We start from the raw sequence: 13,689 nt of genomic DNA, 5'->3' as shown, positions 1-13,689 counted from the left end.
TGAGCGTGAAGCACTTACACTTCCTGTCCCTTACCTAATATCGTGTGGGAACTTTGGTACGGTACAGAAGCATAAGTAGCAAGTACGGCGCTAACTGAGCATGCCTGATGCATGCATAATAATAATAATATACATAATATAAAGAATAACATTCAACTCAGCTGCGCAATCTAATGAAATCCAGCACAAGTTCTACATCGTTTTCTTAATAGCATAATTGCCGCAGTCATTTTAAAATTTTTTTCGGAAAACAAGGAAACAACAGTCCAGTGGTCTCGATTCAACCTTTGTGGTGTGGAGTAACATGACATGGATGACTTTAAACTATACCGAAATAAAGTGACTTTGGGTTTTTCCCCGTCAGGGATCGCCACAGCGAGTCATTCCCATGATTTGTTTGAAACTATGAAGAAAATACACTTTTTTTTAGCAAGCATATTGGTATTTTTGACTGATGTTTTTACAGTAAATACAAAATTTGGCAATTATCCTATTTGGCTAAAGCTATTCAAAATTCCACCTCGACAAGGATAATGCTCGGGCTTGCTCAGTTTTGCTCCTTTAGCTTTATAAGGTAACCACTTTATTAGTAACCCCCATCAGCATACTGTATACTGTGCAGTGCAGTTCTACCAGAAGAAATAATCAGTAAAGGCGGTCCCGTCACTATTAATAACCAAAGCAGCCGTTGAATAACAACAGGCCACACCCTGAAACTGTGTGTCCCCCAACCAAGTCTCTTTCCTTTTGTTTATGTAGTATCAGCACAACATGCATGTGTGTGTGTGTGTGTGTGTGTGTGTTTGACATGCCAATGCGACTTTTGCATTGTAAATATAATTGGATCTGCAGTTTCTCAATTTATACATCTCACAATATATAAAACAAGATCAAGACTTGTAACAACCCAAATAAACCTTAAGTACTCACCGGCCCCAACCTTAAGTATACCTGCACAATGTAACGAGACCCTGAAAAAGGTGTTCGGTATAAAAAACAAAATTGGCTTAGCAAAAACACCAGGTGGCTTCTCCTCATCAAGCGCTTCCTCTCATTTCTTCAGTGCATCACAGCAGTTTGTTGATCCCATTTGAAGGTATTTAGTGCTATGGAGTTGGTGTCAAAAAAACAAAAAAAAAAAAAAATATATATATATATATATATATATTGTTCTAATATTCAGGGTTAATGCCAACTCCACCATTGCCAACAAATATGTGGGAAATAACTGAATCCAAGTGAATAGTCTTGCTGACGTCATTCATAAAAATGTAGGTGTTAGTCAACAGTTCTCCTTGAATTCTCTGTGTGAACCTCTTCAGCAGCATCTCGTCATCTTGAACCGCGCACATGAACTCTTCATAGGACAGTTCACCTGTGTAAAAAGACGTAATGAAACCAATTATTTCAAAGCTTTTTTTTTTTTTCTTTTTAGCTAAATAGGAAAGTAGAGCATGTCACAAATACCGTGTTGGTGAAGTCCTCTGCTTTAATGCCATCATGAACTCCATTGATGGCATCAATAGACTAGAATGAAACAAAACATGTTAGTTCAAGTGTACCACTTCATACATGACCTTGCTTACCCAGTAGATGTCACCAAAATATCATCTACCCCTTAGCACAAATCAGTCACACCCTTAACTGGTTTTTGTCATCCTTCCAACACTTTCTGGCCTTGCATGTTTCAGAATATTTTGGATTCTTCTTCGGTCACTTACTAACACGTGCGGCACTAACATGATTTAAGGGCTCACGTACCTTGAAGATCAGAAGCAGCTCATCGCAGCCACTCCCATCAATATCAGAGAGTTTGAAGTACCAGCGAAGTTTCTGATGCACAGCTCCATGAAGAACCAGGCTGAGAGCAGCTGCGTACTCCATGAAATCAATGAAGCCATCCTAAAACACACGCACACGCATTCTATTACATGTTATGCTTAAAACGTACAACTGATGATAATAGTTCTGACCAGATCTACACCGGTGACGTACAGTGCCACCAGAAAGTATTCACACCCCTCCACTTTTTCCACATTTAGCTATGTTACAGATGCATTTTCAAGCTGATTGTAGTGTTTTGTTTTTAAAAAATCTACATAAAATATCCCATAAGGACAAAGACCTTTTCATTGAAATTGTAAACATTCACACATAATAGGTACCTAAGCATTTTCAGACAGTTGTGCAAATTTATTGAAATTGTAACCATTCACACATAATAGGTACAAAAGTCTTCAGACCCTTGGGTTAATATATTGTTGAAGCCACTTTGGCAGCAATCACAGCCCTCAAAGTCTGCTTAGGTATGTCTCTACGAGCTCGACACACCTGTTTTGGGGTATTTTCTCCCATTCTTCTCTGCAGATCCTCTTTTAAGGTCAGTCAGGTTGGATGGGCAGCATCGGTGGACAGCAATTTTTAAGTCTTTCCAGAGATGTTTGATGGATTTAAGTCCGGGCTCTGGCTGAGCCACTCAAGGACATTCACAGGCTGCTCCAGAGGCTACACCTTTATCTTGGCTGTATGGTTCAGGTCATTGTCATGTTGGAAGGTGACTCGACGCCCTAGTCTGAGTTCAAGAGCACTATGGAGCAAGTTCTCAAAGAATTTCTCTATATTTATAGTCTGCTGTCATCTTCGCCTCTGCGGACTAGTCGCTCAGTTCCTGCAGCAGAAAAATGGCCCCACAGCATGCTGCTGCCACCACGGTGATGAGCAGGGCCTCCCCCCTCCAGATATGCTTGCAATTCAGGCCCATAATTTCTATTTTGGTTTCATCAGACCAGATAATTTTTTTTCTGCAGGTCTGAGAATCCTTAAGGTGCCTTTTGGCAAACTCCAAGCGGGCTGCCATCTGCCTTTAAGTGAGAATTGGCTTCCGTCTGGCCATTCTTACCATGAAGGCCTGATTGGTGGAGCGCGTTAGCAATGGTTGACCTTCTGGATGGTTCCATCTCCATCTCTGGTTCCATCTCCGCAATGGGCCACTGACGCTCCGCCTTAGTGACCATAGGGTTCTTGTTCACCTCACACACCAAGCCCCTTCTTCCCCGATCTAGGAAGCGTCCTGGTGGGTCCAAACTTCTTCCATTTCCGAATAATCGAGACCACATTGCTTTTCGGGACCTTCAATGCTGCTGAAATTCTTTCGTATCCTTCCCCAGGTTTGTTCCTTTACACTATCTGCTCTCGGAGGTCTGCGGACAATTCCTTAAGATGTCATTGCTGAGTTTCTGCTCCGATATGCGCTGCCAACTATGAGACCTTTATATAGACAGTTGTGTGCCATTCCAAATTATGTTCAACTGAATTTACCACAGGTGGACTCCAAGTTGTAGAAGCATCTCAAGGATGAGTGATGAGTGAGTTGTGTCATAGCAAAGGTTGTGAATAATTATGTACCTATTATGTCTGAATGTTTAATTTTTTAAATACATTTACACAAATGTCTGAAAATTACTTTTTACTTTGTCATTATGGAATATTTTATGTAGATTTTTTTAAAAAGAAAACACTATACGCAAATATGCTTTAGAATAAATCTAACACAGCAAAATGTGGAAAACATGGATGGGTGCGAATACTTTCTGTTGGCACTGTATATCGAACAAATATAAATACATTTGTCAATCGAGAGGATGTCATTCCCAATTCCTAAGCTTGCACATACAACTTGCAAGTGAATTCATACGTTATGTTCACTGAGCTCTCTGCCAGAAGTCATGTGAAACAGTGCATTAGGGACACCTGCATGCAGACTAATGAACATGTGTGTACAGATCTCACGCAAGTATGAGCAGAAGTCTAATATGAATGTTACCAACAATAAAATACTTGTTTAAAACTTCTTACGATGACGGCAGTGACAATAGCATACATATAGAATATGTAGGCATAATTAATACATTCTCTTACATTAATCAAATCAAATGTCGTAAACATAGCCTTGACATAGGCATTTGACGTCTCAAACAGGTTCCTCAGGCCAAAAACTCATATAACGAAAGATGTCCAGATGGGCACTCTGTCATGAATCTGATGACTCTCAAGTTTGTAGATCCTCCACAGTTGAGTCGGTCGGTGTTTCCAATGTCCTTGTTAAAATCCGTAAAAAGACTGAGTAAAATGCACTCTATCGAAACAAACTGCATCCAAGCAAAAATCATGATGTATTTGTGGGTTAGCCATTCATCCTCAAGAGCATCTGAAGCGACAATCTACTTTGCTTGCCCATGAGACTTTTTAAAGCGTTCATAAGAGCAGAGAGAACAACTCATTTAGTGATGCATTTATGTATGTTCCTTGTCCCTATAAACAATCAAAAACATTTTAGTCTTAAATGTTATGTACGTCCCCACTCTAAAACTTGATTTTGCTGAGGTTTGACGCAGATCATCATTGCTCATTGCTGGGCTGGTGCCATCAAAAGTATTGCTTTTGTTCCCTTAACACAATAGTAGCATACAGACTGTATGGATTGCACCTTGAGGAACTCATTTGGAATCTGATGCACTAGGACAGAGATGAAAACAGTACAATACACAGTGCGTGAGAAACAAATACAGTAATGTCAAAATATCTTTCTTCACATTTCAGGTGGCATAATGGGTTCCTACTGAGGAACTGGATGAACCAGTCTTGGTTGTTTCCATGTTTAAGGTGTGATGGAAAACTGTTGGCCAATGTTACAGTGCAAGTATAAATATTCCAAATCTTCTATTATAATACAACCCCAATTCCAATGAAGTTGGGACATTGTGTTAAACATGAATAAAAACAGATTACAATGATTTGCAAATCACGTTCAACCTATATTTAATTGAATACACTACAAAGACGAGATATTTAATGTTCAAACTGATAAACGTTAGTTTTTAGCAAATAATCATTAACTTAGAATTTTATGGCTGCAACACGAATGAATGCTCATCAAACACCTGTTTGGAAGATCCGTCAGGTGAACAGGCAAATTGGGAACTGGTGGGTGCCATGATTGCTTGCCCCTGCTTATTTCAGCAAGACAATGCCAACCCACATTCTACTCGTGTTACAACAGCGTGGCTTCGTAGTAAAAGAGTGCGGGTACTAGACTGGCCTGCCTGCAGTCCAGACCTGTCTCCCATTGAAAATGTGTGGCGCATTATGAAGCGTAAAATACGGCAACGGAGACCCCGGACTGTTGAACAGCTGAAGCTGTACATCAAGCAAGAATGGGAAAGAATTCCGCCGACAAAGCTTCAACAATTAGTGTCCTCAGTTCCCAAACATTTATTGAATGTTGTTAAAAGAAAAGTCGATGTGTAACAGTGCTAAACATGACCCTGTCCCAGCTTTTTGGGAATGTGTTGCAGCCATAAAATTCCAAGTTAATGATTATTTGCTAAAAGCAATAAAGTTTATCAATTTGAACATTAAATATCTTGTCTTTGTAGTGTAATCAATTAAATATAGGTTGAACATGATTTGCAAATAATTGTATTGTTTTTATTTATGTTTAGTACAACGTCCCAACTTCATTGGAATTGGGGTTGTATAATATTATAATAATATAACTAAATTTATTCCACAGATTTATTATAAATTTATTTGAAATTCTCACTCTGCGTAAATTGATAAATATGGGACTTGCAATTTACAACTATATCAATATAAAAAGGCCTCGACAATCTACCCTCTAGAAGTATAAAATACTCCAACTCAAGGCATCTCTCAAAAAGTAAACAGCTGTATTATCAGTACCCCTGTGAAGTAAAACTGTTTTGCTATGTGCACGTAAAGGCAAGTGACATTTTCACCAGGGTTCTTGCCGGTGGTCAGCTCACTCTGGTCTTAGGATTGTTGTTGATCCTCTTTGCAGTTATCCCCATACAGTAGCAACACGGTAAACTGAAAAACTGTGCCACATGACGGGGCTGACAAGTGGGTCATCTGTTACTAAACAGATTATATATATGGGGAAAAAAGAACACCACTGCCAGTGTAATTAAATTTTTTTTTTAAAGCGAACCACCATATTGGTTATCTCCATATATTCTTTTAAATCAAGAGAGCTCTTGCTCTATAGAAAAAACTCCCTAAAAATTCAAGGATTAAAAAAACAAAACAATTGGTGTTTTAAGTACTTTGACCATCCTGTGTCAGACTCAGTATCAACATTTACCATCCTTGAAGGTTTGGAGAATGATTATGATCGGAATACCACAGGGGAAAAAAAACCCTCAACCTTTGTGGACTAAGACCAAATATTTGGATTGCAATACATATTAGACTTGATAGATATTTCTTGGAAAAGAGATGTGTCTTATTTAAAAGTAACTGAGAAAATATAAGGACAAACAAATCGGTCGTAAAACACTTGTGAGCCTTGGGGTCCATAAAGTGAGCCATGTATCAATCATAGCATATTCTTAGACCGAAGGACTAAACCGGTCTCATTAATAGGTGCCAAATTCCAGGAAACTGTTGGCAGCATTCACAAGTTGTTTTGGTGAATCCTTGCAGCGGTGGTCCAGGATGACCATAGCAAAATGCTTGTCTTCATGCTGTCTACAAGGTGTTGCTGCTAACTGTTATCTGCAGTTAATATTTCTTCCATGCGTTTTAACTTGCGTTGAAAGTTAAGAATTGATTGTCCCAAAGTGATAAATAGAGGGTCATCTCCATATTTGTCGCCATGATATAGTTCTTTGGTTTTCATTGGTAACAAGTCATCTTTAATATAGAGGAGGAGAATTCCAGATTCTTCCATTTGAAACTGGTGTTTGTTGAATGCAGTTTTCAGGGGTGTAATATTTTTGCTCTGCGGCCTCTCCAACAGATTTATGGTCTCCTAGTTCTACACTAACTAGCTCATTCATTTTAGAAATGTTATCCTTTTCATGAATGTCATGCAGGCTGTTCCTCAACATTTCATGCTCTCCCGCCTCTGCGACAGTTTGCACATTATCTATGCATTCCTTCAGATCACCCTGATCTTGCAAGTGAAACAAAAATGTGTGTGTGTCTGTTTTCGATTGAGGGATTTCATTATCATCCATGTCAATATGAGATTGAAATTGGCACGAATCAGAAATGATGGTCTCTGTCTTCTCATCACAGATGTTCTTATTTTCTTCACGATACTCAATTTGTGCCTTTAAATGTTCACTTTTTGTCTCCATCTTTGCACACCTAGATTCAGGATGAGAGAGATTTTCTTTAAGCTCACTGTTCATCCCAGTCATTGTGACCTGGTTTTCTTGAAGCTCCTTAATTTGTGTCCTCAATTCTTCATTTTCTGCTTCCATTTTCAGACTTGGGGAGGCACACAAAGTCAAGGTATTCTTTAAAAGCCTTTTCTGCTCAAACAAGGGGTGATGGTTTTGAAGAGGTGCTTTCATTTCCGCCCTCATGTCCTTCCTCTCTGTCTTCAAATCCGACTGATTTTCACTGACACGCTCCTCCTCGTGTGCTGTCTCCGCAAGTAATATTTTCTCCATCTGCTTGAGTTCCAGCTGGCTCTGACGATTATGTATTGTTTGTTTCAAACTGATAACAAGAGAGTTTAGCTCCTCCATCACTTCATTTTGACAAGTTATTTCCCTCTTTTTCTCTGCTAACAACTCATCTTTACTGTAGCTGACAAATTGATGGTCTTTTACTGCTACCTTGAGTTGGGCAATCTGTTCTGACTGTTGGTCACGGACAGATTTATGTTCTCCTAGCTCTTCTCGAATTACATCATTCTGTTTATTCAAATAGTTATACTCGTCCTGAAGTTCACGCAGTTTGTTGCTTAAACGTTCATTTTCTGAACATGCCTGCTCCAGACGAAATTCAGCCTGATCTACCCTGCTTAATAGTTCATCCTGGTCTTGCAATTGACACCTTACTGTCTGTAGTTTTGTTCTCATACAGTACATATCAGCTTGATCTTTTCTCCTCTGAGTTTCAACATGGGTCAAATTCGCCATTATGGTCTCAATCATCTCATTCATGATATTCTCATTTTCTTTCAGAACCTTTACCCGTGCCTGAAGGTTTTCATTTTGCTTCTCTATCATTCCACCCCACCTTTCAAGCTCAGCCACCTCATTATTGAGAGACTCATTCTGTTTAATCAGAGTGTCTTCGTTTTCTTGAAGAAATTTTATTTGCATTCTCAAATGTGTCTCTATTTTCACACTCCAGGATTCAAGATGAGCCAGCTTTTCACAGAGGAGCACATTTCGTTGCATAAATGAGGCCTTGTTTTCTTCAAGGACTTCGACTTGTTTCCTGAACTTTTCATTGTCAGCCTCCGTATTCACACTCCAAATTTTAAACCGTGTCATCTTACGGTTGAAGGGCTCATTCTGTTTATTTTGTGTTACCTTGCTCTGATTGTTGAGTCCTGCTGTCAGGTCTGCATCTTCTGTCTCCACCGTGACAGTCCGAGAATTGAGTCGAGTCAACTCTTCATTGTGGAAATCCTTCTGCTCTGTTGGTGTGATCTCGTTTTCTTGACTATCCTCAAGTTGGGCCCTCAAGTCTTTTTTCTCTGTTTCCATCTTGACATTCTGATATTCTAGATGAGCCAGCTTGCCATCGAGGAGTCTTTTGCGCTCAGTCAGTGTGGATTTTCTTTTTTCAAGAGCATCATAATGTTCCATAAGAGTCATTGTGTGATCGTTGCTTTTATCCAGGCCATCATATGTCCTGAATTCACTCTTTTGGAAAATTGGAGCCGTTGTATGACCACTTCATCCTCTTAATAGGTATTACAAGACAGATGTCCTATCTCAGAGTAGATTATTACATTTATCATTTGAAATCAAATACACATCTGCAGTTTAATAAAGTCATGCATCGGCTGGTCCTTTGCACCTTTATGATCCAACAGAAGATATCATATAAAGGAATACAGCTGCAGCCAATGGATAAAAGGACTTTGAGGTATTGTGTCATTAAAGCGCAGTGAGGTATAAAGAGGCCGTGTGCCGTTCTTCTTATTAAATCGAAACTTTTGAGTGTTACTTTTACCCCACACCTAATCCAGTTTTGAAAAATGAAATTATATCAAAGCTTACTTGAATGGGAACTAATTAAATAAATAAGGGTCATATTTCAATTATTTGATCTTGAAAACATCCCAACGTCATTATCAGTAAGTGTAAAAATGTTTGAGGAAAAACAGGTTGATTTCAAAATAACTGTTTAATACAAAGCAAGTTCGCTTATTTAAAACATTCTGGTAACTAACAATTTTAAGACGGATTAAAAAAAAAAAAATTGGCTCCGCATAAGAGTCTAGACATTCTTGTCAGGTTTAGGAAAAAAAAAATACATTGACAAGAGACTAGTTAGTAAACAAGCTAAAAAGTAATGTCATCACTTTAACCTAAAACCCAGTGACCCTTAAAAGTTTATGAAAGAATTCATATATGACCCAAAAAGTACTTTCCAAAGACAAGGAACTATTGCAATACAAAACTAGCATCTGTCAGTTAAAACAAATATGTCTGGTATGTCAATATCAGTGAAAATGTTGATAAATAAAACAAAAGCAAGAGGAAGGAACACAACAACAACGAGTCCTGCAAAAAAAAAATTCATAAAAGCTTTAAAATACCAACACCAAATATTTGTGTGATTGTGAAGTCTGCTAGTTGAAGACTTCAGGTGAACCTTGTCCAGCTCCAATGCACATGTGTCTAGTAGACATTTGTCAACAGGTTCCTCCTTATTTGCAGTTTGACTGCGTTCTGGCAGCCCTTGAAGATGGCAATTTTTTTGTTTTAAAATTATAATAAGTCTCTTCATCTCCTCTGTGTCTTCACTTAGCTTTTCCAACTCATCATCTTTGCTCCCGAGAAGAGAGCTAGCCTCCTCAACCTGGAGTTTATTATCTTTTAATGCTGCCTTCAACTGTGCAATCGTTTGTTGTTGTAGCTCTCGAACAGATTTATGTGCTTCCATCTCCGCTCGAACAATCTCATGCTGCTTTTTTAGAGAGTTGTTCCTTTCTTCAAGCTCCCGCACTTTGTTACTCAACTGTTCGTTCTCTGCCAAGTCCTTCTCCATTTGTGCTTCAGCATGATCTATCCTTCTCCTTAGGTCACTTTGATCATGCGATTGTGATCTGACTGTCTGAATTTCTGTCCTCAGACGGTTATTCTCAGTTTTATACTTGTCCCTTTGATGCAAATCAGCCACGAGGGCCTCTGTCCTTTGCTTTATAAGTTTCTCATTTTCTTTAAGATCTTCAACTTGCACTCTTAAATCTCCATTCTCTGTCTCCATCTTCAAACTCCAAGTTTCAAGCTCAGCCAGTTTGACTTCATTTTCTTGAAGAGCTGTAACATGTGTCCTCAGTTCTTCATTTTCTGTTTCCATCTTCAAACGCTGTATTTCAAGAAGAGCCCGCTTTTCACTGAGGTGTTTCTCGTTGGTTACCGTGTCATCTTTTTCTCGAAGCTCTTCAATTTGTACCCCCAAATCTCCATTCTTTGCACCCCAAGAATCAAGATGAGCCAGCTGTTCATTAAGGTGTCTGTTCAGCTTTGTCAGTCTGATTTCATTTTCTTGAAGATCTTTAACTTGTGTCCTCAATTCTTCATTTTCTGTTTCCATCTTCAGACTTGGAGAGTCACACAAAGCCAAGGTATGCTTTAAGAGCCTTTTTGGCTCAATCAAGCGATTTTTTTCATGAAGCTCTTTCATTTGCAAGCTCACATCTTTCATCTCTGTCTTATATCCCAATTGGATTTCACCAATTGTCTCATCCTCAGGCGCTGTCTCCGCGAGGCTTCCACAAATGTTATTTGCAGTTAATATTTCATCCATCTGCCTGTGTTCCACCTGGCCTTGAAGATCATGTATTCGTTGTTTAAAACTGCTCACAAGAGAGTTAAGCTCCTCTGTGACTTCATTTTGATAACAAATTTTCCTGTTTTGCTTTGCTAACTCGTCATCTTTACTGTAGAGTAAAAATTGAGCCTCCTCAAGTTGGAGTTTATGCTCTTTTAATGCTGCCTTCAGCTGAGCAATCTGCTCACTCTGTTCCTCTTGGACAGATTTATACTTCTCTAACTCAACTCTAACAACATCATTTTGCTTTTTTACAAAGTTACCCTCTTCCTCAAGATCACCCAGTTTGTGGCTCAACCTTTGCTTCTCTGCCCTCTCCGTCTCCATGAGAGATTCAGCATCATCTATCCTTCTGAATAGTTCATCTTGATCTTGTAATTGACATCTAAGTGTCTGCCGTTCTGTTCTCAGACGATAAATTTCAGTTTGATCATTTTCCCTTTTATATTCAAAGCTGGACAATTCAGCCATGAGTTTCTCTGTCTTCTCACTTAAGGTATTCTCATTTTCTTTCAGAGTCTTTACTCGTGTCCGCAAGTTTTCATTTTGTTTATCTGTCCTAACATTCCAGCTATCAAGTCGAGACACCTCATCATTGAGTGACTCATTCTGCCTAACCAAAACATCCTCGTTTTCTTGAAGCGCTTTAACTTGTGTCTTTAAGTCACTGTTCTGTATCTCCATCTTTGCTCTCTGAGACTGAAGCAAAGCCATCTGATCATTGAGGGACTTAACTTCATCCTGTAGTTGGTTCTTGTTTTCTTGAAGGGATTTAACTTGTCCCCTCAATTCACAATTCTGTGTTTCCATCTTTGCACTCAGAGATCGAGCTCGAGCTAACCCATCATTCAAGGATTTAATGTCATCATCGAGACAGTTCTTGTTTTCTTGAAGAGCTTTAACTTTGGCCCTTAATTCATAATTCTGTGTTTCCACACTCTGAGGCTGAAGCAGAGCTAATTTGTCCGTGAGGGACTTAATTTCATCATATAGTTGGTTCTCGTTTTCTTGAAGTGCTTTAACTTGAGCGCTCAAGTCTTCTTTCTCGCCTTCCCTCATTTCATTGTTCATTTCATCATCTTCTGGGCTTTTCATCTCCAAACTTGTTGACTGACTCTGAGTTTTCTCATTTTCTTGATGAAATTTAAGTTGTGCCCTCAAGTCACCATTCTCTCTCTCCATCATTGTGGTATGTGATTGAAGCTGAGATAGCTCAACACTAAGGGACTTAATTTGATCTTCAAGTTGGTTCTGCTTGTCTGGGAGGACAAGAATTTGTTTCCTCATGTCTCCATTGTCAGTTTGCATCTTCAAACTCTGTGATTGAAGCTCAGCCACCTCATTTTTAAGGAAAGCATTCTGTCTAATCAGTGTGTCCTCAACATCCTTATGATTTTTAACTTGTGTTTTTAGGTCTGCAATCTGATCTTTGAGGGGCTTATTTTGTTCATCCAAATTGTTATCGGGAGGAGCTCTGACTTGTGTCGTCAAGTCTTGCTTGTTTGTGTCCAAATCTACATTTTGAGATCCAAGATAACCCCACTCCTGAGTGGCAAGACTATTCAGCCAACTAAGTGCCACCTTCTCTTCAACTTGCAATCGTAAGTATTTATTTTCTTCTTCTACCTTTGCAAGTTGAGTTTTAATATGATCCATCTGTGTCCTTGTGTTTTCATGCTGTGTTTCCATCTCCATACAACGACATTCAAGCATAGACATCTCAAACTTAGCTTTCTCTGGTTCCATCTTCTCAGTGTGAGAGTCATACTGTACCATGTTAAAATTGAAGATCTTATTCTGCTCACTGAGAATATCTTCTTTTTGTCGAAGATCAAGCAACCCCAAGTCTTCATTTGCTGCCTGCCTCATGAAACTCGAATATTGAAGACAACCCAATGTTTGGGCCCTTAGGTCATTTTTCTCTGGTTCCTTCATATCAGACTCCAGATGAGCCAGCTCCTCCTTGACGCGCCTTTTTTGCTCAAACAACATGGCCTCTTTATTTTCCAGATCCCTGAAATGGTCGTTGCTTAACAGTTGCCTGTTTATCCAGGACATCATTCAATCCTTATTTAAAAATTGAAGATTTTGAATTATCCTCTCATGCTTTGGGTGGCTCCTAAGTGGTGTCTTTGCAGGCAAAATGGAAAACATCCCAACTGAGGGTAAGCGGTATGGAAAATGGATGGCTGGATCCTTTTCAGGTTGTCAAAATGCCATAATTCAACGTGTTCGCTTAACTTACTCAAAATACAACTTTCTTTTGACTTTTTCAGTACCATTTTCTGTTGATTTGTCAAGATAAGAAAAATAAATAAAAGTGTGTGCAGAATAGTGACTTTCAGCTTTATGACATTAAATGAAGGTGACTGTTGACGGGATACAACCGGTAGTTTAAGATGGGGTTAAAATTATTACATCAAAATGATATTATTGGCTTGTGATAAGAGAGATGAAGTCATTTCACATTGACAAGCTCTATTGCAAAGATGACATGGACAGTGACACGTTGATGACAGAGACGTGAGATTATGACATCATCAAAGTTCCTTAAGGTAAGCAGAGAACTCTCTCCATTTGACCACATGGCACTTAAAATAAAATAACAACTTGCTACAAAACGGTACCCAAGCCTTGGAATATCTAATATTATAATGCTCTAAAACGGTACTCAAGCCTTGCAATAGCTTATATTATAATGCTCTAACTGTAGTGGTAGGTAAATCCCACAGTTATTTTAGTTTTTGTTCTTTTTAATAAGGAGCTATTTCTCGCTCTGTATTTTGACATTACAAAGTAGAAATTTCATTGCTCAGTGTACTGCTGCTGTTTTTACTGTGCTCATTTGGAATTAGCATT

At 38.9% G+C, this 13,689-nt stretch overlaps 1 protein-coding gene across 1 annotated transcript; it reads right to left on the bottom strand.

Annotated features, from left to right (window-relative positions):
• Positions 1–1,285: 1,285 nt before the first annotated feature.
• On the bottom strand, positions 1,286–8,845 carry LOC133409316 (guanylyl cyclase inhibitory protein-like). The gene is made up of 4 exons (XM_061689151.1): positions 8,355–8,845; positions 1,762–1,902; positions 1,468–1,527; positions 1,286–1,375 (listed from the first exon to the last, which is right to left on the bottom strand). Exons 1-4 carry the CDS (start codon positions 8,640–8,642, stop codon positions 1,319–1,321), a joined length of 546 nt encoding a protein of 181 aa, XP_061545135.1. The 5' UTR covers positions 8,643–8,845; the 3' UTR covers positions 1,286–1,318.
• Between the last annotated feature and the right edge of the window lie 4,844 nt (positions 8,846–13,689).

This window comes from Phycodurus eques, chromosome 10, assembly GCF_024500275.1.
Source record: "Phycodurus eques isolate BA_2022a chromosome 10, UOR_Pequ_1.1, whole genome shotgun sequence".
NCBI lineage: Eukaryota > Metazoa > Chordata > Actinopteri > Syngnathiformes > Syngnathidae > Phycodurus > Phycodurus eques.
This window is presented reverse-complemented; position numbering and strand designations above follow the sequence as displayed.